The 24,727-nt window shown below is 52.7% G+C and overlaps 1 protein-coding gene across 1 annotated transcript in view; it reads left to right on the top strand.

Annotated features, from left to right (window-relative positions):
• Nucleotides 1-24,727, top strand: part of GRID1 (glutamate ionotropic receptor delta type subunit 1) — a 589,948-nt gene that overhangs the window by 364,554 nt on the left and 200,667 nt on the right. The window contains exon 5 of the mRNA XM_081105443.1: nt 2,164-2,217. Coding sequence (XP_080961569.1) covers nt 2,164-2,217 — 54 coding nt within the window. The remainder of the gene's footprint in view (nt 1-2,163; nt 2,218-24,727) is intronic.

Below are 24,727 nucleotides of genomic sequence, written 5' to 3'. Positions count from 1 at the left end.
TGTCCGTGGACTGGAGATGTCCATGGGCTGGAGCTCTGTCCGTGGGCTGGAGATGTCCGTGGGCTGGAGCTCTGTCCGTGGGCTGGAGATGTCCGTGGGCTGGAGCTCTGTCCGTGGGCTGGAGATGTCCGTGGACTGGAGCTCTGTCTGTGGGCTGGAGATGTCCGTGGGCTGGAGCTCTGTCCGTGGGCTGGAGATGTCCGTGGGCTGGGGATGTCCGTGGGCTGGAGCTCTGTCCGTGGGCTGGAGCTCTGTCTGTGGGCTGGAGATGTCCGTGGGCTGGGGATGTCCGTGGGCTGGAGCTCTGTCCGTGGGCTGGAGCTCTGTCCGTGGGCTGGAGCTCTGTCCATGGGCTGGTGCTCTCTCCGTGGGCTGGAGCTCTGTCCGTGGGCTGGTGCTCTGTCCGTGGGCTGGAGCTCTGTCCGTGGGCTGGCGCTCTGTCCGTGGGCTGGAGCTCTGTCCGTGGGCTGGCGCTCTGTCCGTGGGCTGGAGCTCTGTCCGTGGGCTGGTGCTCTGCCTGTGGTCTGGTGCTCTGTCCGTGGGCTGGCGCTCTGTCCGTGGGCTGGCGCTCTGTCCGTGGGCTGGCGCTCTGTCCGTGGGCTGGAGCTCTGTCCGTGGGCTGGCGCTCTGTCCGTGGGCTGGCGCTCTGTCCGTGGGCTGGCGCTCTGTCCGTGGACTGGCGCTCTGTCCGTGGACTGGCGCTCTGTCCATGGACTGGCGCTCTGTCCATGGGCTGGTGCTCTGTCCGTGTCTGGAGAAGGGTCTGTGTCTCCACCCGATGGCCCGGGAGAGCCTGTGCCAGCCCTGCTGTTCCGTGCCGTGATTCCATCTGTGGGGACGTGGTGGCGAGAGCGGGCTAGGCCCCCAGGCGCGGCCTCCACGTGCTGCTGTCAGCCAGCAAATGCGTCCTTGCTGATGCGCTGACAGTGCTGAGGCCGGGCCTCACGCGCGGGGTCACTTGTGTGCTCATCTGCTGAGAGGACTCGGATCTCAGTCCTGACCAGGAAGGCCATTCCGGATACATCGATAAGTCAGGAGTGACAGATGTCGCTGGGTGTGTGTTCAGTGACACTGTGTTAGTAAAGACAGCTGTCTGATGTGTGTGCTTGCAGGTGTGACCAGACATTTCTGGATGGAAACACTTAAAACGACCTCGAGGGGGGGAAATTGGAGGGGCAATGGGGCATTTTACTACTTTGGCACATTTTAAAAAATGGGATAAGGTTAAGGGATGATTCTTACTTTTCTGTATTTTTCAACTGAAAGGGTAAAAATTACATTGCAAAAATACAAAAAAATAAAAATAAAAGAGGACCCGGATCTGATAGCACTCTGCTAGGGCTGGGCACCAAGCGAGCATGTGGCCGTGCAGGTGGAGGGACTTAACAGACAGGCTTGCAAACTGCCGCTCTCCCTGCTTTTTCCCAAAAGGAACTCAGAGGTATCTGAGAGACAATGGACGTGACAGGCTCCTATCTGCTCTGTCCACCAACAGTTCAGTCACGCCTTCAACATTTATTGAACACCTATTATGTGCTGGTTAAGCTGTAAGTTTCTAGAACATACTGTGACCAGAATAGACATGGCCCCTGACCTCATGGAGACCCCCACCTGGTGGAGGAGATAGACACCAAAAATAAATACCGGTAACTCTTCAAGCACAGAAATGGCGAGCGCTATGGGGTAGAGAGAGAACGGGAGGGGTGGGGGACTGCCCAGGAGAGAAAGAGCCAGTTCTATGGGTCCTGGGCACTGAAGGCGGCTGGGCACCCCCGTGGTGAGCACCATCTTCCCAGGTGTCACTCAGCACAGCTGGACCCACTGTCACAAACCCCCTCCAGACTTCCCACCCTGTCACCTGGCCTGGACCAAGGGGACACTTCTCCCCTGCGCCCCTGCAGAGAAGTGTTGGTGGGCACTCTCCGGGGGAGGGGGGCCGGCCTGGGCTCTGAGATGCCTGCAGGATGGCTGGCACGCGGGCGCTGGGGCAGCTGGAACTCAGACACCTGCATTCAGATGCCGCGGAGCCAAGGCCGCCAGAGCTGACCACAGCATGTGGGGAAAACTCTGCGAGAACCGTGTTTATCACCCCGCCTCCGTGGCCATCCTGATGCCGGCAGCTTCCGGCTGCTTCGTTCATGTGGCTTTCCTTTCTCTCTGCAGGCCGTGGAGACCAACCTGGCTTCCAAGGACAGCCACTGGGTCTTCGTCAACGAGGTAGGAGCCCAGAAGGGGAGGGCGTGCCTTCACTGAGCCTCCCGCCCTCGGGGAAGTGGGGATGAGCTTTTCACGTCCAGTTCTGACTTGGGGTGCTGCAGTGGATTCCAGGCTCCACTGCGCCCACACAGGAGGTCAGAGACCTGCCAGGACCTGCCAGGATGCTCTGGAGCAGTTGGGAACCAGGGAACGCGTCTGCACTTGAGGCCACAGACAAGCCGAGTGTCACAGAGAAGTTGTATCAGGTGTTCCGTGAGGGTGAGGGAGGATGGAGAGACTAGGGTAGGCGAGAGAATGGGGGGCAGGAGAGGGGGACAAAAGAATGAGAAGGGACAGAGGCTGCGTTTCCGGCAGGAGGTTGCAGGTGTGGGTGTCACCTGACTGTGTGAGCATACTAGTACATGTATGTAGAATGTGTGTGTGAGTGTGTATGGATACGTGTGTATGCATAAGTATGTTTGTGAGTGTGAGTACGTGTGCACATGTGAATACAGGTGTGGGAGTGTGCACATTCTCACCCAGCTAGTGGGGCTGGATGATTTTAACATTTAAAGGTGGTGAATGGGAAGTCTCCCCACTGACTGGCTGTCCCACTGGTTTGGTCCTGGAAGGCATGCGACACCAGGTTCCTCTGTGGCTTGGCAGCCTCTTCAATAGTCATGCCCCGGCCTCCTCCCGGGCAGGTGTTGCAGAGGAGAGGGTGTAACCACATGTCAGCTCTCCTGAAGGATCCCCCACTCCCTCCTCCTCCTCCTCCTCCTCCTCCTCCTCCTCTTCCTCCTCCTCCATCACCACATGCCCAACCCCTGAAGGATTCCTCTTCCTCCTCCCCCTCCTCCCCCTCCTCCTCCTCCTCCTCCTCCTCCTCCTCCTCCTCCTCCTCCTCCTCCTCTTCCTCTTCCTCCTCCTCCTCCTCCATCATCAAATGCCCACCTCCTGAAGGATTCCTCCATTTTTATTGATTTCAGAGAGAAAGGGAGAGGCAGAGAGAGATAGAAACACCAATGATGAGAGAGAATCATTGATCAGCTGCCTCCTGCACTCGCCACACTGGGAATCGAACCTGCAACCTGGGCATGTGCCCTGACCAGAATTGAACATGGGACCCTTCAGTCCACAGACTGACGCTGTATCCACTGAGCCTAACCAACTAAGGCTGGTCTAGATTTTCAATGATTACAAAAAAGGCTGCTATGAACATTCCTGTGAAAGTCTTTGTATGGATACCTGCTTTCATTTTGGGGTGCATATTTACACGTGGAATTGCTGGGTCAGATGGTAGATACATGTTTGACTTTTTAAGACACTTTCAAGTTCTCTGAGAAGTCCTGTGGCTTCGCGCCTTCTCCCGCCCCGGGGTGATGGGCTCGGTACCGGCCATTGGAGTGGTGTGTCTGGCGCTGTGGTGCTTGCGACTTCATTTCCCGACCGATGCCAAGCATCTGCCTGTGCTTAGTTGCCTTCTGTATCTGCATCTTCCTTGGGGGGAGCTGAGATCATGGATTTACACTACACATTTCACTTAAGTGATTTAATGGCGTCCCCCAAATTTGGATACGTGTGTATTCATTGTTATTCAGTTCAAAGCACTTTCTGTATTACCTTTGATTTCTTTTTTGACCCATGGCTGCTCCAAGGTGTGTTACTTAGTTTCCCAATATTTGGGGCTTTTCTCTTACTGATGTTTAACTTAGCTCCATTGTAGTTAGAGAACAGTTTCTACTCTTTGACTCCTGTTAAATCTACTGAGACTTATTTGCAGTCCAGCATATGGTCGTTCTTGATCAGTGTTTCCTGTGCATTTGGAGGGTCTGTGGTTGCCCTGTGAACGCAGCCAGGCAATGTAGTTGATGGTGTGTGTGTCTTCCACATCCTTGGTGGTTTCCGTCTACTTGTTCTCAATTATTGAGGGAGAGGTATCAAATATTCCACTTTAGTGTGACTGCCTCGCTCTCCTTGCAGTTTTACCAGTTGCTGTTTAATATATTTTTAGGCTTTGTTCTAAGAGGCATAAATGTTTAGGATTTTATGTCCAGTTGATTAATCAACCTGTTATCATTATGAAACGACTTTTTGCTCTGAAACGCACTTTATCTGATATTACTGCAGGCCTTACAGATTCAATTAGCACTTTTAACTGATTTGTTTCATTATGTTTAAAGTACATTTCTTTTTTTTAAAATATATTTTTATTGATTTCAGAGAGAAAGGGAGAGGGAGAGAAAGATAGAAACATCAATGATGAGAGAGAAACATTGATTGGCTGCCTCCTGCCCACCCTACACTGGGGATCAAGCCCACTCCCCGGCCATGTGTCCTGACCAGGAATCAAACCATGACTTCCTGGTTCATAGGTCAATGCTCAATCACTGAGCCATGCCAGCCAAGCTAAAGTATGATTCTTGATGGCCTTTCATACTTGGGTCTAGCTATGTTGTCCTTTCTAACAATCTGCTTTTAGTTGAAATTCTTAGATACTTTTCACTCAGTCGGAACACTGATATTGCTGATGGAGGTGGGGTCCTGGAAGCCACGCGAAGGAACCGTTTCAAACAGGAGGAGGGATCCAGGCTACTGCAGGGGATGAGATCGTCGGGGGCTGCAATCATCGGGGGCTGCGGGAGTGGTGGGTTGGGATACTGAGTCCCTGGGCCCTTCACCTTGTGCTCTCCCACTTGCAGGCACGAGGCAGCTCAGAGACGCGATGGCTCTTCAGTGTAACTTAATCAGGGCAGAGGCAGGATTTGAACTTAGGTATGAATGACTCCAAATGCAAGAAACAGCCTATGCCACACTGCCCCCTTACCTGTGCCCCACGCTGGGCACACTGAATGCTAAATGCCTGACTAATTCCCAGCAATGTTTGAAATTTGTCATAATTTGGAAGCAGTAATAACTTGTTGTGGAAAGTTTTATTAGAAAACATTTATTTTTCATTATTATATTTATTCCCGTTATTCCCTTTATGTTATTTTACCTTATTTTAAAAAACTTCTATGGAAAAGGTGAAAGGATGTACAAAAGGTCAGGAAGAAGCTAGTACCTGTCACATGACCATGTCTGCAGGGAACAAGGCTGGTTCCCTCGAATCGTGTCTGAGACGCAGGGCAGCTGCCACGCAGTGTTCTTGGGGCCTCTGCAGGCACGGAGGTGGCAGGCTGCCTCGGCTGCGTTGGGAGGGCTGAGGGCTGGTTTGGCTCCAGGCTGGCCACTCCTGTGACTTGGCCAGCTGTTTGGCTTCCTTCTGTGAAGCCAGTTTCCTCCTTGCAGGGCTGCTCAGGGAGCTGAGGAGGCGCGACGAGATGGCTCTGGTTTACAGCAAGCACTCTGTTTTTACTCTTTTTAAAACTCTTCGTTGTTGAAGGCATTACAGATGTCCCCTCCCTCACCCCACTATGCCCCTTCTAGCCGCCCCACTGCCCCAGGCCTTCAGCACACCGGTCCCTGTCCAAGGGTCATGCATGTGTGCAGACAGGTTCTTTGGTTGCTCTCGCCACCTGCCTTCCCCTGAGGCTCACAGTCTTATCCATGTGGGGGCGCTCTTTCATCAAAGGACAGCTTGCCTTCCAAACATGGCGAGGCCTGTGGGGCTTGTCCTCGGACCATCCTCGAGGTCAGCAGCCCCAGCAGTGATCCCAGCGCTCAGCATCCTCCCGAGGAGCAGGCGGGCTGGCCGCCTTCTCCAAGCTGTTCCTTCCTCCTCTCGCGGACAGCCCAGGCCTGGCTCTTCCAGGGCCCAGACTCCTCCTCCGGTCCTGTCTCCACACTGGGCCTGGCGACTGGTCTCCTGGGGACCAAACAGAGCCACGCGTGGCACTGTGCCGCCCAGGAGAAGCCAAGAGGTGCTTCTCACCCCCATGGCGTCCTGGTGAGAAACATGCATGGCCCACCTGCCACGGGCAAGGCAGAAGGAGAGTCAAGCCCCACGCCCTTGGAGGCAGGAGCTACGAAGGCCTGCCTGCCCAGGGAACTGTCAGGAGTGAGTCAGGGTTCCCACCGCTGCTGTGTGTAGAGTTGTGGGGGGACATTCATAAGGGAGTGCAGGCGGAGTCTTAACAACCGCTCACGCAGCGTGCCTGACCATTGGTTTCCTGCCCATCACTCTTCCTGCCCATCACGCTTCCTGCAAATCACGCTTCCTGCCCATCACGCTTCCTGCCCATCACTCTTCCTGCCCATCACTCTTCCTGTCCATCACTCTTCCTGCCGATCACGCTTCCTGCCCATCACTCTTCCTGCCCATCACTCTTCTTGCCCATCACGCTTCCAGCCCATCACTCTTCCTGCCCATCACGCTTCCTGCCCATCACGCTTCCTGCCCATCACGCTTCCTGTCCATCACTCTTCCTGCCCATCACTCTTCCTGCCCATCACTCTTCCTGCCCATCACTCTTCCTGCCCATCACTCTTCCTGCCCATCACTCTTCCTGCCGATCACACTTCCTGCCCATCACTCTTCCTGCCCATCACTCTTCCTGCCCATCACGCTTCCAGCCCATCACTCTTCCTGCCCATCACTCTTCCTGTCGATCACTCTTCCTGCCCATCATGCTTCCTGCCCATCACTCTTCCTGCCCATCGTCTTCCTGCCCATCACGCTTCCTGCCCATCACTCTTCCTGCCCATCACGCTTCCTGCCCATCACGCTTCCTGTCCATCACGCTTCCTGTCCATCACTCTTCCTGCCCATCATGCTTCCTGCCCATCATGCTTCCTGCCCACCACTCTTCCTGCCCATCACTCTTCCTGCCGATCACACTTCCTGCCCATCACTCTTCCTGCCCATCACTCTTCCTGCCCATCACGCTTCCAGCCCATCACTCTTCCTGCCCATCACTCTTCCTGTCGATCACTCTTCCTGCCCATCATGCTTCCTGCCCATCACTCTTCCTGCCCATCATCTTACTGCCCATCACGCTTCCAGCCCATCACTCTTCCTGCCCATCACGCTTCCTGCCCATCACGCTTCCTGCCCATCACGCTTCCTGTCCATCACTCTTCCTGCCCATCATGCTTCCTGCCCATCACTCTTCCTGCCCATCACTCTTCCTGCCCATCACGCTTCCTGCCCAACACGCTTCCTGCCCATCACTCTTCCTGCCCATCACTCTTCCTGCCCATCACGCTTCCTGTCCATCAATCTTCCTGCCCATCACTCTCCCTGCCCATCACTCTTCCTGCCCATCACGCTTCCTGCCCATCACTCTTCCTGTCCATCAATCTTCCTGCCCATCACTCTTCCTGCCCATCACTCTTCCTGCCCATCAGTCTTCCTGCCCATCGGCTTCCTGCCCATCACTCTTCCTGCCCATCACTCTTCCTGCCCATCGGCTTCCTGCCCATCACTCTTCCTGCCCATCGGCTTCCTGCCCATCGGCTTCCTGCCCATCACTCTTCCTGTCCATCACTCTTCCTGCCCATCACTCTTCCTGCCCATCACTCTTCCTGCCCATCACTCTTCCTGCCAAACACGCTTCCTGCCCATCGGCTTCCTGCCCATCACTCTTCCTGCCCATCGGCTTCCTGCCCATCACTTTTCCTGCCCATCACTCTTCCTGCCCATCACTCTTCCTGCCCATCACTCTTCCTGCCCATCATGCTTCCTGCCCATCACTCTTCCTGCCCATCACTCTTCCTGCCTATCACTCTTCCTGCCAAACACTCTTCCTGCCCATCGGCTTCCTGCCCATCACTCTTCCTGCCCATCACTCTTCCTGCCCATCACGCTTCCTGCCCATCACTCTTCCTGCCAAACACTCTTCCTGCCCATCGGCTTCCTGCCCATCACTCTTCCTGCCCATCACGCTTCCTGCCCATCGGCTTCCTGCCCATCACTCTTCCTGCCCATCACTCTTCCTGCCCATCGGCTTCCTGCCCATCACTCTTCCTGCCCATCACTCTTCCTGCCCATCGGCTTCCTGCCCATCACTCTTCCTGCCCATCACTCTTCCTGCCCATCGGCTTCCTGCCCATCACTCTTCCTGTCCATCACTCTTCCTGCCCATCACTCTTTCTGCCCATCTGCTTCCTTCCCTATCACTCTTCCTGCCCATCACTCTTCCTGCCCATCACTCTTCCTGTCCATCACTCTTCCTGCCCATCTGCCTCCTGCCCATCATGCCTGTCATTCTCCCTGCCCATCCTGTCCATTATCCTCCCTACCCATCCTGCCCATCATGTTTCCTGTCCCTTGCGCTTCCTGCTCCCTGATTCTGATGGACTCGGATGACTCACGGCTCCTGTCAGAAAGACCACATTCCCTGCCTTCTACATTGGTATTACCCCTTTTTTGGCCACCCAGGAGAATCGTCATCGTGCATGGAGAGGCAGAAGCAATTGCATGCATGCATGCACACACAGACGCACACATGTGTACGTCACTCTATGCATATATCTATACACAGACACATGCACACACATGCAGACACACTTCTGCTGCCTTCACGCACAGCCCTGGCAGGCTAGGCAGGGCCCTGCTGGGCCTCCCAAAGAAACTGCTTTAAGGCTGCTATATGGGAGACAGTTCCAGCCACCAGAACCCCTGGTGAGTTGTCGTAAACGGCTTCTAAGAGCTCATTAGGCTCACTGGACATGGGCTCCGCTCTGGTTCTTTTCCACCGTCTCAAACCAGAGCACGTCATGCCTTGGCCTGTCTCTTAGAGCGGTTGGGAAATCCCAGATGAATGCCGTGCAGTTTCAGGAAGGAGGGCGAGGTACCCTGTAACTGTCAGTGGTCAGAGCAGGGTGTGGTGTGCACCTTTCAAAAGGCGGCTGCTGAGTGCTGAGGGCTGAGGAGCCCCAGGCTCTCTCCTCCTGCCTGGCACCCCACCAAGTACAGGGGGGCTCCTGGCCTGAGCCGCTGAGGAGCCCACTTTGTGAGGCCAGTGAATCCCTCCCAGCAGGAGCAGTGGCGCGGGCTTCCCAGGAGGCACGAACACAGGTTGTGGATTGTCCAGCATGTGCCCAGCCTGCTCACACGCTTCACAGACGTCACTGTACACAGATGGGATCCGGTAAGCTCCCATCTCGCGGATCAGGACGCCCGATCCCGGCTGTGACCAGCAGCTCCCTCCATGCCCTCTGGGTCCTGCGAAGGCGCCTGGGTTTACTCTTTGTCAAGGTCAGTCCTGGAAAGGCCTCTAGACACAGGAAGCTCCAGCAAGGCCCGCCTTCCCTTGAGGCCCAGCTAGGGCTCTCTGCATCTCCCGGGATGACGGTGGGGGGCCAGCCCACAGCGCCTCCCCGCCCCTCCACCTGCACTGGAGCCTCCTTGCTTGGGCCCTGGAACGCCTTCCCTCTCTAAGCCTCAGAAGCCTAGCCAGCCATTGTCAGTTCACCTCCTTAGTGGAGGGAGACATCTCACAAGAAAGGGCAGCACACGCTTCCTAGAGCATGAGGGGCTGCCCCCTCTGTGGGCGTGCGGGAGGCTGCTTCCTCTGTGGGCGTGCGGGGGGCTGCTCCCTCTGTGGGCATGCGGGGGGCTGCTCCCTCTGTGGGCGTGCGGGGGGCATGGTGATGTGGGAGGTCAGGGATAGAAGAGAAGCAAAGAAAAATTGTTATACTTCTTTCTGGTTCTAATATAATAGAACAAAATGCAAATTAATATGCCAATGAATTATCCTTTCAAACAGCTACATATGTCAGATATTTTGCCAAATTGAGGTTTTCCTGTTATGTTCAGTTTGTGCCCAACTGTTTTCAATTGGTAACCTATCACTCACATGTCAGCGTGTCAGTGCACAGTCGTGGAGATGTCTAGTGGTCTTGGGCTAGCTGTCAATTGGAAGAATTATGACTCATGTAAGTCTTCTCGGTGTTGGGGGCTTGGCCTGTTAGTACTATTGTAGGTTTACCGCAGCCAGATGCCCCCTCAACCGCTGACTCGGGGCGGAGCTCAGAGCTGGGGCCCCACAAGCCTGTCCCCGCCCCCTCGTGTCTCGTGAACACAACGGGAATCAACAGTTTTCATTTTTACCAACATTATAGGTGAAGGAAGCCTCATGCATTGTTTTAATTTGTATTTCTTTGCTTGTTAGCCAAGTCAAACACTTTGAACATTTACTATTGACTGTGTCTATTTCTAATTTTGTGACATTTTGCTCTCATCCTCTGTGAAGGTGCCTTAGCCCTTTGTCATCGGCTGTTTGCAGCCACCTTCCCAGAGGCATTGCTAACGCTGGAGTGGAAGGTGAACTGAGGCTCAGAACGGCGGGTGTAGGGCCCCACAGAGACCCGCTGGGGATCCAGCCCCTCCTGCCTCCCCAACCCCCCCTCCCCCGTCCAGACCCACTGTCCCCGTGGTGCTGCCTTTGAACCAGTCCCGCCTCGATGGAGACACATGATGGTTTATGTATTTTAAGGGTCAACATTTCTGCATGAAGCCAAGTACGTCTTTCAATTATTATATTGGATTAGATCACTTTAAATTTTGAATCAAAGCTTGGCTTGGTTTTGCAACTTAAAGTAACATATCATTTTCTATTAACCTTAATGAACAGAAAAGTCATGACAGTGCCTCTGATTTTCACCCAATAGAAGGGAAAGAGCGGGTCCAGGGCCAGGGAAGGCAGCGGACAGGAGCTCCTGTGGCTCAGCCCAGGACACCCACTGGTCCCGCCCTGGGCTGGCCCTGGGTCAGTGGCTGAAGGAGCCGCAGAGGCTGAGGCCTGAGACAGAGGAGGGAAGGGGAGGGGGCACGGGATCCTTCCCTCAGAGACGCCTGCTCCCTGGGCCCTCGTGCCCTCCACGCCGACCTCCTGGCCTCCTACATCCTCCTGGGGGAGAATTTTTAGGGTAAGAAACGGGTTCTGTGTCACTCCCTGGCTTGTGTGCAGGAGTGCGGGTGCTGCTGTGGAACCTGCACCTTACAGCAGGGTCCTGGCGGGAATCCCCGCAGCACAGCAGGCTCTGGCTTAGGATAAGGGGATCGGTTCTCTCTTGAGTCCTTGGTCCTTGTGCCTCAGCCCCCAGCTCGCCGCCTTGGTGGGATGAAGAGCAGCCCCAGCAGTGAGCCCCAGGACTGGGAGTGCGGACGGGGGGCGGGCAGCTTGGGCTGAGATGCTGAGCAGACACCAATGGCGTGGAACTTGGAGCCCTGACGTACACGCTGTGCAACTGTCCCCGCATCCTGCCGTGTACACTGGTATTCCCGTGCGTTTCCCCACGACCCACCCACGCGGCCTTGGACGTCTGTCACTGTAGATGACTTTGCAATCCTGGACTTCCATATCGATGGAATTACACAGTACACTCGCTGTTCTCAGCATAATGATTTTGAAATTCATGCTGCTGTGTTTATTGATGGCTAATTTTTGCATGGGTTGCAGTAAGGGCTGAGATTAATTTTGTTTTATTTTTGTCCCTGGATATTTTACTTTTCCATGCTACTGGTTGAAAATAGCATCCTTTCCCCTTCGGATTTTTTTTGCCAAAATTCCTGGCCTTCACTGCTCCTGGCCTCTCCTGTTCGGTTTACCTGCGTGTCTGCCATCACCCCAGGGCTGCACGGTACGGTGGCAGCTTTTTAGTTATCATGAAATCAAGTGAAGTAAGTTCTCTGCCTTTTCCTTTTCTAAAATTCCACTTTCATCCTTCTAGGTCCTTCACACGCCTCAGAGCTGGGACTAAGGGGAGGCGTGTGGCATCAGAGGCTCAGGGTTAAGGGGGGCCCCTCACAAGCCTGGGCAAGCGCTCGCCCCAGCCCTGGCCCTGCCTCTATATAAGTTTTAGAATTAATTTGTCAGTTCCTAGGATTTTAATTTCTATTATGTTGAATCTAAAGATGACTGGAGGCATAGTTGAGATCTTCACAACATTGTCTTATGATCTATGAACAAGGGGTATCTTTTCATTTATGTATATCCTTAATTGTTTTACAGTGTTTTGCAGTGCACTGGCCTTGTTCAGCTCATCCATTCATATTATAAATGGTATTGACTTTTGAATTTAAATTTGCAATTGATTGTTGTGAGCAATTTCTGAGCATTAACTTTGTATCACAATCTTGCTGGACATACATATAAGTTCTGGTGGCTTCTTTGGTGGATTCCCTGCTGTCTGGGAATAAAGACAGTTCTGTTCTCCTTCTCCAGTCTCCATCTCCTTCTTTTCTTTTTTTCTGGAGCCTCCAGAACAATGTTGAGCAGAAGCAGGAAGAATGAATATCTTTGTGTTTTTCTGGATCTTAGGAAAACCATCCAGCTTTTCACTATCCTATATAATAAAAGCCTAATATGCTAAGTGTCTGTTGTCTGGTTGGCCATTCAACCAATCAAAGTATAATATGCTAATGATATGCTGAGGCTGCTCAACCACTTACTATGACATGCACTGACCACCAGGGGGCAGATGCTCTGACTAGTAGGTTAGCTCGCTGCTGGGGTCCGGCCGATCAGGACTGAGTGAGACAGGCCAGACATGCCCTGGAGTCCTCCTGTGGTCCCTCCCCAGCTGGCCAACCTCCCGTGTCCTTCACTGGCCCCGATCATGCACTGGTGGGGTCCCTCGGCCTGGCCTGTACCCTCTCTCATTCTGGGACCTCTTGGGGGATGTCGGAGAGCTGGTTTCAGCTCATGATAGAATGACCGGTCACTATGATGTGCACTGACCACCAGGGGGCAGATCTCAATGGAGGAGCTGCCCCCTGGTGGTCAGTGCACTCCCAAACTCATGGCTGACAAGTGCAGCAGTGGTGGCAGGAGCCTCACCCGCCTCCACAGCAGTGCTAAGGATGTCTGACTGTTTATCCTTTGGTCTCTATGTTGCGGGGAGTGGGCCTAAGCTGTCAGTTGGACATCCCCTGAGGGCTCCCAGACTGCAAGAGGTCACAGGCCAGGCTGAGGGGACCCCCTCCTGCCTGCCAAGTGCATGAATTTTGTGTACTGGGCCTCTAGTTAATTAGATGCAGGTTGAGGAAGTTTTCTTTTACTTACTCGCTGAGGGTTTTTAACATAATTGGAAGTGGATTTGTCAAACGCCTTTTATGCATCATTGAGATAATTGCGAAGCCACTCTCCCTCTGGATGGACCCCATGTGATTAGGAAGCTCTTGCTCCTTTTGAATTGTGGGATTTTAACTGAGCTAGAGCACTTTAGCTAAAGTGCTAGGTGCTTTAGAAAAGCTTTGTATTTATGTCGACGGGAGACATTAGTTTGTAGTTTTTTATATTGTAAGTCCTCTGTCTGGCTGTCTAACCAGGTAGTGTGGGCCTGCTGGGACATGAGGCGATGTTCCTTCTCATCAGCATTCTGAAAAGATTTGTGTGAAATTGATTCTATATGTTCCTTAAACAAACACAGAATTCGCAGGTGATGCCCTCTGGCCCAGAGGGTCCCTCCATGGGAAGATTTTAAACAAGAAATCTAATGTTTTAGTAGATACTCCTGGGGTAATTAGGTTATCTGTTTCTTTCTGAGTTTTTTTTTGTTGTTGTTTGTTTGTTTGTTTGTTTTTTGTAGTTTGAGCCTTTTAAGGAAGCTGTCCATTTTAACTAAGTTTCTGATAGTTCTAGTCTACTTGAGGTAAGTTATCCACTCTTCGTTTTTCATTCTTTAAAGGTGTCATTTCAGTGACTTCTGCTTGCCTTGTTTCTGATGAAAAGACAGCTGTCATTTTAGTCTTTATTTTTCTCTGTGTAAGTGTCGTTTTCCTCTAGTTAACTTTGAGATTTTTTTCTGATTATGTGCTTGGGTGTGGATTTCATCAGATTTAGAAAATGCTTGACCATTATTTCTTCAAATATTTTTCCTGCTTTGCCTTTTGTTTCTCTGTTCTCCCTGGTGGACCTGCCGACATGGCTACTCTTAGGTTCTTGAACAGTTCTGCTGGCATCTGGGCTCGCTGACGTTTTAGTCTCTTTCCTGTGGTTCATTCTGGAGATCTCTTGCTCCATACTTAACATTCACTCATTTACTCCTGCAGCCTAAGCCGCAGCTGATGCATCCAGAGTATTTGTCATCTCAAACACCGCAACTTTTATTTGTAGAAATTCAGTTTATGTCTTTTACTTCTTTCCTAACCTGCACACACTTTCATTTAACATCTTGAGCACACCCTCTGTATTTATAGTATTCATAGTATCTGTTCCAACGCCATACGGTACTAATTCTAGACTCTGTTATTTCCAGGCTTGTTTCTGGGGATTGCTTCCTCCCTTCATCATAGGCTGTATTCCCTGTGTCTTCGCATGTCTGGTGATTTTTAATCAGATGCCAGACACTGTGAATGTTACATGCTGGGTGAGGTCAGGTCCATCTTATTCCTGTAGCTCCCCCATCGCCTCCCAAGGACGCACTTGTATTGCTTTGGAACATTTTGAATTTTCAAGACTTGCTTTGCAGCTTTGTTAGGCAGGTGAGGGCCAGCTGTCTCCTCCTTGTCTGCTTTGGCCCATTATGGAGGGTTGTTAACGTGACCCTCTCGGCGATCCTTCCCACGGACTCGGTGGGTTTCCTCACGATGTGCTGATAAACACTGCGCAGCAGACCCACAGGCCTTCCTGCGGATTTCCGGGGCTTGTTTGTGTCACTCTGAGGTCCATGGCACAAATTCTTCCCTAGAATTCTGGTTTGTGGCTTCCAATCGCCTCACCTCCTCAAACCCAAACTCGCTTCCTAACTCATAAGAGCCATCCCGCTCTGCGCAGGTCCCGCTCGGGCTGCACCTGGGAAGTCTCTGAGCCTCGCTCAGGCCCCGTGTTCGTGGCTTCGCTCTTGGCTCTGCACCCCTGTCCAGCTGTGCCTCCGTCCAGTGTCTGAAAACTGTTGTTTCATAGGCTTGTTTGTTTTTTAGTTATTTCAAGTGAGGTGAGCTCAGCCCCTGTTACTTCTCCATGTCAGCACCCACACTCTAACCTGCCTGCTGTGCCAGGATCCCTCTGTTCCTCTGGATTTACGCTCTCAGGTCTGTACAGTCATATCCAGTTTCCACGCCCAGGCTCATATGTGACACACAGGGCTCTACACTTCAGAACCATCCCCTCCAAGGCTCTGGGCTGTGCAATTTTATTTTTGAAGAATCTTTGGAAAATTGTTTGTATTATGTCAGGATTTTAAATTATAAATGCAACTAAAATTAGAATTTCCCGTTAGCTCCTTAGGGATAAAAAGACATGAGGTGTCAATGTGAAATATAGGGTCTCATTTCCTAGTGTGAGGGGCAGTTGTCCACAAATAAAAGCAGATTCAAATATTCTCCTGAGACCAACAAATAAGTTTTGCAAACAAAATAATTAAAGTGCTTTGTAGCAAGCAGGCGAATCCAGCCTCTGTGGTATTTATTTTTCTGCTTGATATGTGCCTGGGGAATAAGCTGCCAATGGCAGCTCCACCTGGCTCCTAAAATGTTAACAACAGAATAAAAGCAATGGTTTTGTGTTGCAGAGGTCGTTACATAGGTCAGCGTTCCCAATAGTGAAATTTTTGAGGTTCACAGTATTTTTGTACCCAATTCTGAGCAACTCCTTTCTCCTTCCCTCCCTTTTCCTCCCTCCCTCCCTCCTGTCCTTCTTCCTCCCCCCTCCCTCCTTCATAGCATTGACCAGCCTTGTGCTTAGCACTCACTCAGGAGGCAGCGCTGGAGGCAGGAGCCCTGCCCTTGGGGGTTCCGGTCCATCTCCCAGGTAGACAGAGTGACAGGGTCTCCTCCGTTCTGTGCAGGGACAGAGCTGCGGGCTTACAGTGAAGGACCAGAGACTGTGGCTCTGATTCCTCACGCAGCTCCTTCAGGGGATCCTGTGGCTCTGCTGGTGGCCTGACTGCCACCTTCCTTTGGCACCCGCAGACCCCGCCCTGAGCGGCCTGCGCTCCAGGCAGCAAACAGGCTATTTTAACCGCCCCTCCAGCTGTTGTGGTGCGTTTCCCACCCAGGCCCAGGCCTGTGGGCTCCAGGAATATCACGTCTGAAAAAGCCAGCATTAGTCAGTAATCGCTGCTCCCACTGGGAGGCGATGGGACCCCCGTTAGTGTTCTGAGTCCACTGGCATGAACGGAAATGCATCCACAGAGGCAGGTACAGGGGCGCCAGATGCAAACTTGCAAGGTTGGTGGAAGCAGGAAGATGGGAGGATGGAGGGAAAGAGTGGAGAGGACAGCGGGGAGGGAGGAAGAGGGAGAGAGAAAGGAGATAGAGGAAATAGGCCAGGAGAAAGTGAGAGTGAGAGACAGATAAAAAGGAAGAAAATAGTCAAAACAATGTTGAGAAGAACTAAAATGGAGGCATCAGCTCCCTGATTTCAAATCATACTGCAAAGCTATGGTTTCTAAAACAATGCTATTGGCCCAAGGCCAGGCACACGGGCTAGAGAGGAAGCCCCCAGGAAGCCCATATACGCTGTCTGCTAAGCCACAGCACCGCACCCAGGCCTACAAAACGGGGAAGGACAGTCTCTTTAGTAAGTGGTGCTGGGAAAACTGCACAGCCACGTGCCAGGGCGGGAAACTGCACTACCTTACACCGTACCCCAAACTCACTCAAAGTGGATTAAAGACGTGGACGTCAGACTTGAAACCATGAAACTACTAGTAAGAGAAGACAGAGCGTGAACTCCTTCATCTGTCTCAGCGATTTTTTTTGGATCTGACACCAAAAGCCAAAGCAAAACAGACAAAAACAGCACAAGACCAAACCAAAAAGCAAGTGGCCTCCATCAAGCTAAGCTGCTGCACAGCACAGGAGACTGTCAGAAAAGGCAGCCTGCAAATGGAGAAAATATTTGCTGATAATATATCTGAGAAAGGGCTAATAGCCAAAACACAAGAGCTCATGTGACTCGACAGCAAAACAGTCTGACTGAAGAATGGGCAGAGGAAATGAGCAGACTCTTTTCAAGGAAGACAAGCTCATGGCCAGCAGGCGACGAAAAGGTGCCCAGCAGCACTCAGCATCGGGGACACGCAGATCAGAGCCACGGGAGAACCACACGGGCGGGGCGGCCGGTGTGGAAGGCAGGCGGTCCCCGTGCTGGTGAGGGGGTGGGGCAAAGGGATCGGGCGTGGCGGGTGGCATGTAAATTGGTGCAACGGAAAACAGCGTGGAAGCTCCTCAAAGCTGAAAAATAGAACGACCATCTATCCCAACAAAGGGAAACATTCCTTAAAAGATATGTGCACCCGGTTCATTGAAGCATTATTTACAACAGCCCAGATATGGATGGAAACAGCCTAAGTGCCCGTCAGTGGAGGGGTGGGCAAAGAAGTTGTGAGATTGTGTGTGTGTGTGTGTGTGTGTGTGTTACTCAGCCATAGAAAAGAATGAAACGTTGCCATTTGTGACAACATGGATGGGACTCCAGGCTTTATTCCAAATGAAATTAGGGAGACAGAGAAGGACAAATACCATGTGACCTCTCACATGTGGAATCGAAGACAAAACAAACAAATGCGCGCACGAATTCCGAGAACTGAAGCAGGTGGTGGTTGTGAGAGCGCACAGGGCGGGGGATGGGAGCTGGAGAAATGGGTGGGCTTTTATTTTGGTTAAAACAAATTGAGTAAAAATTAGAAAAAAAAAGAATCCCCGAGTCTAAGAACAAGGAGCCAGCAGAGGAGAGAGCTGAGGAGAAGGGGGTGGCCTCGGCTACCCATCCAGCCTGTCCATCAGCCAGGTCACGGCGTGGGCGGGGCTCCCGTGAATGTCCCCAGGACACACTGGGCGTGTGTGGGCCCTGGCTCAAGGGAGGGTCCGTCTCCACCTTGTTAAATATAATGGAGTAAAACTGAACAGGATGTGATGAAATACAAAATCAACGAAATAGAATGAAAGAGCCACTAAAAATGCCAAGCTCTGGGGACTTGGGCTTCTCTCTCGGGCGAGACAGTGGATTTTCCTGGTAAACCAATGCGCAGAGAGCCCGGGGCACCGAGCCCCCTGTGGCCGTGCCAGCGCAGGTCTTCAGGATTCAAGGCCGGCGGCGATTGCGGCTGGTGTGAGGGCCACTCGTGGGAATGGGGTGATGAAGCAGGCGTGACATGACGGGAGGAGAGCTGTCACTGGACCTGGACGGCCAGCGTTCAAGGAGCGGCGGAGAGCTGGCTTGACTGTGAGCAGAAGCCATTCGTGCCGCTTGTAGAAATGACAGACGAAGCGGGACACTGTGCAGCTGTGGAAAGGAGGGAGCTGGGCCTTTGAGGCTGCATGAGGGGCCGGGGGAGCACCTGGGCGTGGGAAGGAGGGAGGGAGGGAAGGAGGGAGGGAAAGAGGGAAGGAGGGAAGGTGGGAAGGAAGGAAGGAAGGAAGGAAGGAAGGAGGGAAGGAGGCAGGAAGAGATTAACCATGGAACTTACAAGCATATGTGCACAGCCCATGGACACAGACGATAGACAGGTGAAGGCCTGGGTGGGATGGGGAGAGTGGAGGGGGGCCCAGGGGAAATGGGGGACATCTGTAATACTCTCAACAATAAAATAAATTAAAAGTAAAGGAATCCATGTTACTTTTCAGTCGGCGGGCCTTGTGTGTAACAATAAAATGGTGAATCCTGGTCCGCATCTTGGAGCGAGTCCCGTCGTCCATCTGGGGTCTCTGGGAGCTGCGAGCAAGACCCTCCAAACACGGCGGGTGGTCTGCTCTCAGCTCCGGGGGCTGGGCGAGGCCCCGGGCCGTGGGTGAGGAGGGCCAGGCCGGGCAGGGCTTCGCTGGCTCGGAGGCTGTAGAGAGCGGTGGGCTTTGAGGTGGAGGAGGAGGAGGGCTGGCTGCAGGGCTCTGTGCTGGACATGTTGAGTCTCGTTGAATCGAGTCAGAACCCTGGGAAGGACTGTGAGTCCATTGACAGGTGGCTCTCCCAGGATCCAGTGCCTTGTCCAAGCCACCCAGCAGGAAGCGGCGGTCGGGCCCCCAGCCTTCTCTCTCTTCTCTGTGCCATCGATGAGCGCAGCCCGCGTGCGGCAGGTGGCCCTAGACGTATCGCGGCGATCACCCTGTAAGGCACAGACGTGTGGAGTCACTGTGTTATATCTGAAACTAGTGTAATATTTTATGCCCACTGTAAGTAAAAATACATTTTAAAAAATGTTTACATGTCTATGAATCACCCAGCGATCTTGTCAAAAGGCAGCTTCCGACCAGGTGACACTGGGGCAGTCCCGGGGTCCGCGTTTCTAACCAGTTTGTGGATGACGCTGAGCCATTGGTCCCCGGACCACACTTCTGGGAGCAGGGGAGTCCCGGCTCCTTTCTGTGTCCTGGCGACGTGGGGCCGTGTGTGCTCTGTGTGTTAGGCTGATGAGTGAGACAGTGTCCGGGCGGGACAGCCCCTCCAGCAGGTGCCCTTCGCTTGCTGCCTGCCGTGCGCCCCGGGCTCTGCACACAGCAGGCAGGACGGGGAGCCTTTTCTGGTGGGAGCAGCTCTTTCCTCAACTTGATTGAACCCTCTTGCTATTTTTCCAGCTGCTCTCAAGTCTGCGCTGTCTGTGAAGTTCCATTGCTCATTAACGTTAGACGACCGGCAGCGTGGTTTTGGGAGGGAAATAAACGATGGTGCCTCCAGCTGGAAGAATGCTGGCACCACACAGGTGTTTGCTAGGGCCAGGCCTTCCTAAGGAATAAAAGGAAACGACTAGCAATGTGCTTGCACAGCCCTTCGTAAGCTTAGGGGTCTGTATACCGGTTTAAAAATATTTCCCTCTGATGTCAAAGGTTCTGAAATTTTACTGAAGTCTTAAAGATCAGACAAATGCTTGTTTGTGCGTGAGTTTTACGTGATGTATTTGCCAAAATGTATCCTTAGGAACAGGAAATTCTTTCCGTGATCATTGCTGCTTTGAAGGCTCATCCCCATTATGGAACCATCTCTCTGCTCCAGCACACGCGGGCGGCCCTGGCGGCGATTCTGTCCATGTTTTACGTTTTACAAACCCCTGGAGCTTCAGAGGTGCTGCACATGTGGGAACAGATGCCTGCAGTCCACCAGTCAGAGGCTGACGTTTCGTGATCGCAGCCTTTTAACAAAATGGACCATTTCAGCTATAACTGAGATCTGCCTGTGCCCACTTCCCGGTCACATGAAATTCTGTATCAGTCAGCTTGTTTGTGACGCAAGTTAGAGAAAAATCTGAACCCAATTTCTTTTACTATCTCACCCAGGATCAGGCTCAGAGACAGGCCCGGGGCGCAGAGGCTGAGGGGGTGCTCAGGCCGCGGCTCTGTCTGCTGGGAGAGGCTGTGTGTCCTCAGGCTCAGGCTCTGGCTCACTGTGGTGGCCTCGCTGCCCCGTCTCCCTCCCCGTGCTGGCATCCCTTCACGGAGTCTCCCCATGACGCAGTGCCGCCCTCCCTGTCCCCCGCAGAGAGACTAGTCTTCTTGCTCTTCTCTTAGGATTGAGCAGACCTTCCAGAACACCCCAAGGAGGGCGCCTCACACACAAAACCAGCAGGGAAGTCACGGACGCTCCCTAACTGCCCCAAGTGTAGGACCCCAGGCTGGCCCACACCACTGTTCCTCTGGTTTGGGGCCTGGGGGTCACCTCCCACCACCTGAGCCCCAGGGTAGAGGGAAGGGCACTGGTCACCCCGGGGTGAGGCTGGTGCGGAAGCGGGCGAGGCAGCAGGTGGGCAGCGGGTCTGCTTGCTATGCCCTTGGGTTCCCCGGTGGGACCTACTTCCCGGAAGTCGCTGTGTGTCCTCACCCTGTGTGTCTGCTCTACGCCATCACATACACCTGTGCGGCGAATGCTCCTTACTTAATGGACCATTCCGTAGCTTGCTGTTCCTTTTCTTTCTTTCTCTTCTGTTACCTGCATGTTACCTGTTGTTAGGCAGTGTAATGCTACGGATGGTTGTCAGAGCACACAGCAAGTCATCGTGCACATTCCATTGCTTCTTGAATTCTGTTCTTGTCGCCGTTACATCAGAGGCCGCAGTGAGGCAGCAGCAGCTGAGTCTGACAGACACCAACACTCCATGTCTGCAAATGAATCCTGTGATGTTGGCACCACTTTTTAATTTCTCATAGGAGCAAGAGGAGGACGTTAAAATCCATTGCTAGCGTCCATCTCAGCTGTCATCATCTCTTTTGAGTCAAAGTCTCTGAAAATCTAACACAGCGTGTGGGCTTCCTCCACAGGAAAACACAGGCTTGTGCACTTGACATGTTCTGGGGCAGCGAGGCCACCACAGCGAGCCAGAGCCTGAGCCTGAGGACACTCAGCCTCCTAGTGCAGGCAGCAGGCGTCCCTCTCCTTCTCACTGTGCCGAGTTAGATGGTGGCTCACCACACACTGTGCTCTCTGAGTTACATGGTGGCTCACCACACACTGTGTTCTCTGAGTTACATGGTGGCTCACCACACACTCTGCTCTCTGAGTTACATGGTGGCTCACCACACACTGTGCTCTCTGAGTTACATGGTGGCTCACCACACACTCTGCTCTCTGAGTTACATGGTGGCTCATCATACACTCTGCTCTCTGAGTTACATGGTGGCTCACCACACACTCTGCTCTCTGAGTTACATGGTGGCTCACCACACACTGTGCTCTCTGAGTTACATGGTGGCTCATCATACACTCTGCTCTCTGAGTTACATGGTGGCTCACCACACACTGTGCTCTCTGAGTTACATGGTGGCTCATCATACACTCTGCTCTCTGAGTTACATGGTGGCTCACCACACACTCTGCTCTCTGAGTTACATGGTGGCTCATCATACACTCTGCTCTCTGAGTTACATGGTGGCTCACCACACAGTCTGCTCTCTGAGTTACATGGTGGCTCATCATACACTCTGCTCTCTGAGTTACATGGTGGCTCACCACACACTCTGCTCTCTGAGTTACATGGTGGCTCACCACACACTCTGCTCCCTGAGTTACATGGTGGCTCACCACACACTCTGCTCTCTGAGTTACATGGTGGCTCACCACACACTCTGCTTTCTGAGTTACATGGTGGCTCAGCACACACTGTGCTCTCTGAGTTACATGGTGGCTCATCATACACTCTGCTCTCTGAGTTACATGGTGGCTCACCACACACTGTGCTCTCTGAGTTACATGGTGGCTCACCACACACTCTGCTCTCTGAGTTACATGGTGGCTCACCACACACTCTGCTCTCTGAGTTACATGGTGGCTCACCACACACTCTGCTTTCTGAGTTACATGGTGGCTCATCACACACTGTGCTCTCTGAGTTACATGGTGGCTCATCATACACTCTGCTCTCTGAGTTACATGGTGGCTCACCACACACTCTGCTCTCTGAGTTACATGGTGGCTCACCACACACTCTGCTCTCTGAGTTACATGGTGGCTCACCACACACTCTGCTCTCTGAGTTACATGGTGGCTCATCACACACTGTGCTCTCTGAGTTACATGGTGGCTCATCATACACTCTGCTCTCTGAGTTACATGGTGGCTCACCACACACTCTGCTCTCTGAGTTACATGGTGGCTCATCACACACTGTGCTCTCTGAGTTACATGGTGGCTCATCATACACTGTGCTCTCTGAGTTACATGGTGGCTCATCACACACTGTGCTCTCTGAGTTACATGGTGGCTCATCATACACTGTGCTCTCTGAGTTACATGATGGCTTACCACACACTCTGCTCTCTGAGTTACATGGTGGCTCATCACACACTGTGCTCTTTGAGTTACATGGTGGCTCACCACACACTCTGCTCTCTGAGTTACATGATGGCTCATCATATACTGTGCTCTCTGAGTTACATGGTGGCTCATCACACACTGTGCTCTCTGAGTTACATGGTGGCTCACCACACACTCTGCTCTCTGAGTTACATGGTGGCTCACCACACACTGTGCTCTCTGAGTTACATGGTGGCTCATCATACACTGTGCTCTCTGAGTTACATGGTGGCTCACCACACACTCTGCTCTCTGAGTTACATGGTGGCTCATCATACACTGTGCTCTCTGAGTTACATGGTGGCTCATCACACACTGTGCTCTCTGAGTTACATGATGGCTTACCACACACTCTGCTCTCTGAGTTACATGGTGGCTCACCACACACTCTGCTCTCTGAGTTACATGGTGGCTCACCACACACTGTGCTCTCTGAGTTACATGGTGGCTCACCACACACTGTGCTCTCTGAGTTACATGGTGGCTCACCACACACTCTGCTCTCTGAGTTACATGGTGGCTCACCACACACTCTGCTCTCTGAGTTACATGGTGGCTCACCACACACTCTGCTCTCTGAGTTACATGGTGGCTCACCACACACTCTGCTCTCTGAGTTACATGGTGGCTCACCACACACTCTGCTCTCTGAGTTACATGGTGGCTCACCACACACTCTGCTCTCTGAGTTACATGGTGGCTCACCACACACTGTGCTCTCTGAGTTACATGGTGGCTCATCACACACTGTGCTCTCTGAGTTACATGGTGGCTCATCACACACTCTGCTCTCTGAGTTACATGGTGGCTCACCACACACTCTGCTCTCTGAGTTACATGGTGGCTCACCACACACTGTGCTCTCTGAGTTACATGGTGGCTCACCACACACTCTGCTCTCTGAGTTACATGGTGGCTCATCATACACTGTGCTCTCTGAGTTACATGGTGGCTCATCACACACTCTGCTCTCTGAGTTACATGGTGGCTCACCACACACTGTGCTCTCTGAGTTACATGGTGGCTCACCACACACTGTGCTCTCTGAGTTACATGGTGGCTCACCACACACTGTGCTCTCTGACTTACATGGTGGCTCATCATACACTCTGCTCTCTGAGTTACATGGTGGCTCACCACACACTGTGCTCTCTGAGTTACATGGTGGCTCACCACACACTCTGCTCTCTGAGTTACATGGTGGCTCATCACACACTCTGCTCTCTGAGTTACATGGTGGCTCACCACACACTGTGCTCTCTGAGTTACATGGTGGCTCACCACACACTCTGCTCTCTGAGTTACATGGTGGCTCACCACACACTGTGCTCTCTGAGTTACATGGTGGCTCACCACACACTGTGCTCTCTGAGTTACATGGTGGCTCACCACACACTCTGCTCTCTGAGTTACATGGTGGCTCACCACACACTCTGCTCTCTGAGTTACATGGTGGCTCACCACACACTCTGCTCTCTGAGTTACATGGTGGCTCACCACACACTCTGCTCTCTGAGTTACATGGTGGCTCACCACACACTGTGCTCTCTGAGTTACATGGTGGCTCACCACACACTGTGCTCTCTGAGTTACATGGTGGCTCACCACACACTGTGCTCTCTGAGTTACATGGTGGCTCATCATACACTCTGCTCTCTGAGTTACATGGTGGCTCACCACACACTCTGCTCTCTGAGTTACATGGTGGCTCACCACACACTCTGCTCTCTGAGTTACATGGTGGCTCACCACACACTCTGCTCTCTGAGTTACATGGTGGCTCACCACACACTCTGCTCTCTGAGTTACATGGTGGCTCATCACACACTCTGCTCTCTGAGTTACATGGTGGCTCATCATACACTCTGCTCTCTGAGTTACATGGTGGCTCACCACACACTCTGCTCTCTGAGTTACATGGT

Source organism: Myotis nattereri (assembly GCF_964212035.1).
Source record: "Myotis nattereri genome assembly, chromosome: 13".
Taxonomy (NCBI): domain Eukaryota; kingdom Metazoa; phylum Chordata; class Mammalia; order Chiroptera; family Vespertilionidae; genus Myotis; species Myotis nattereri.
The sequence above is the reverse complement of the archived record's forward strand: the minus strand, read 5'-3'. Positions and strand labels throughout refer to the sequence as shown.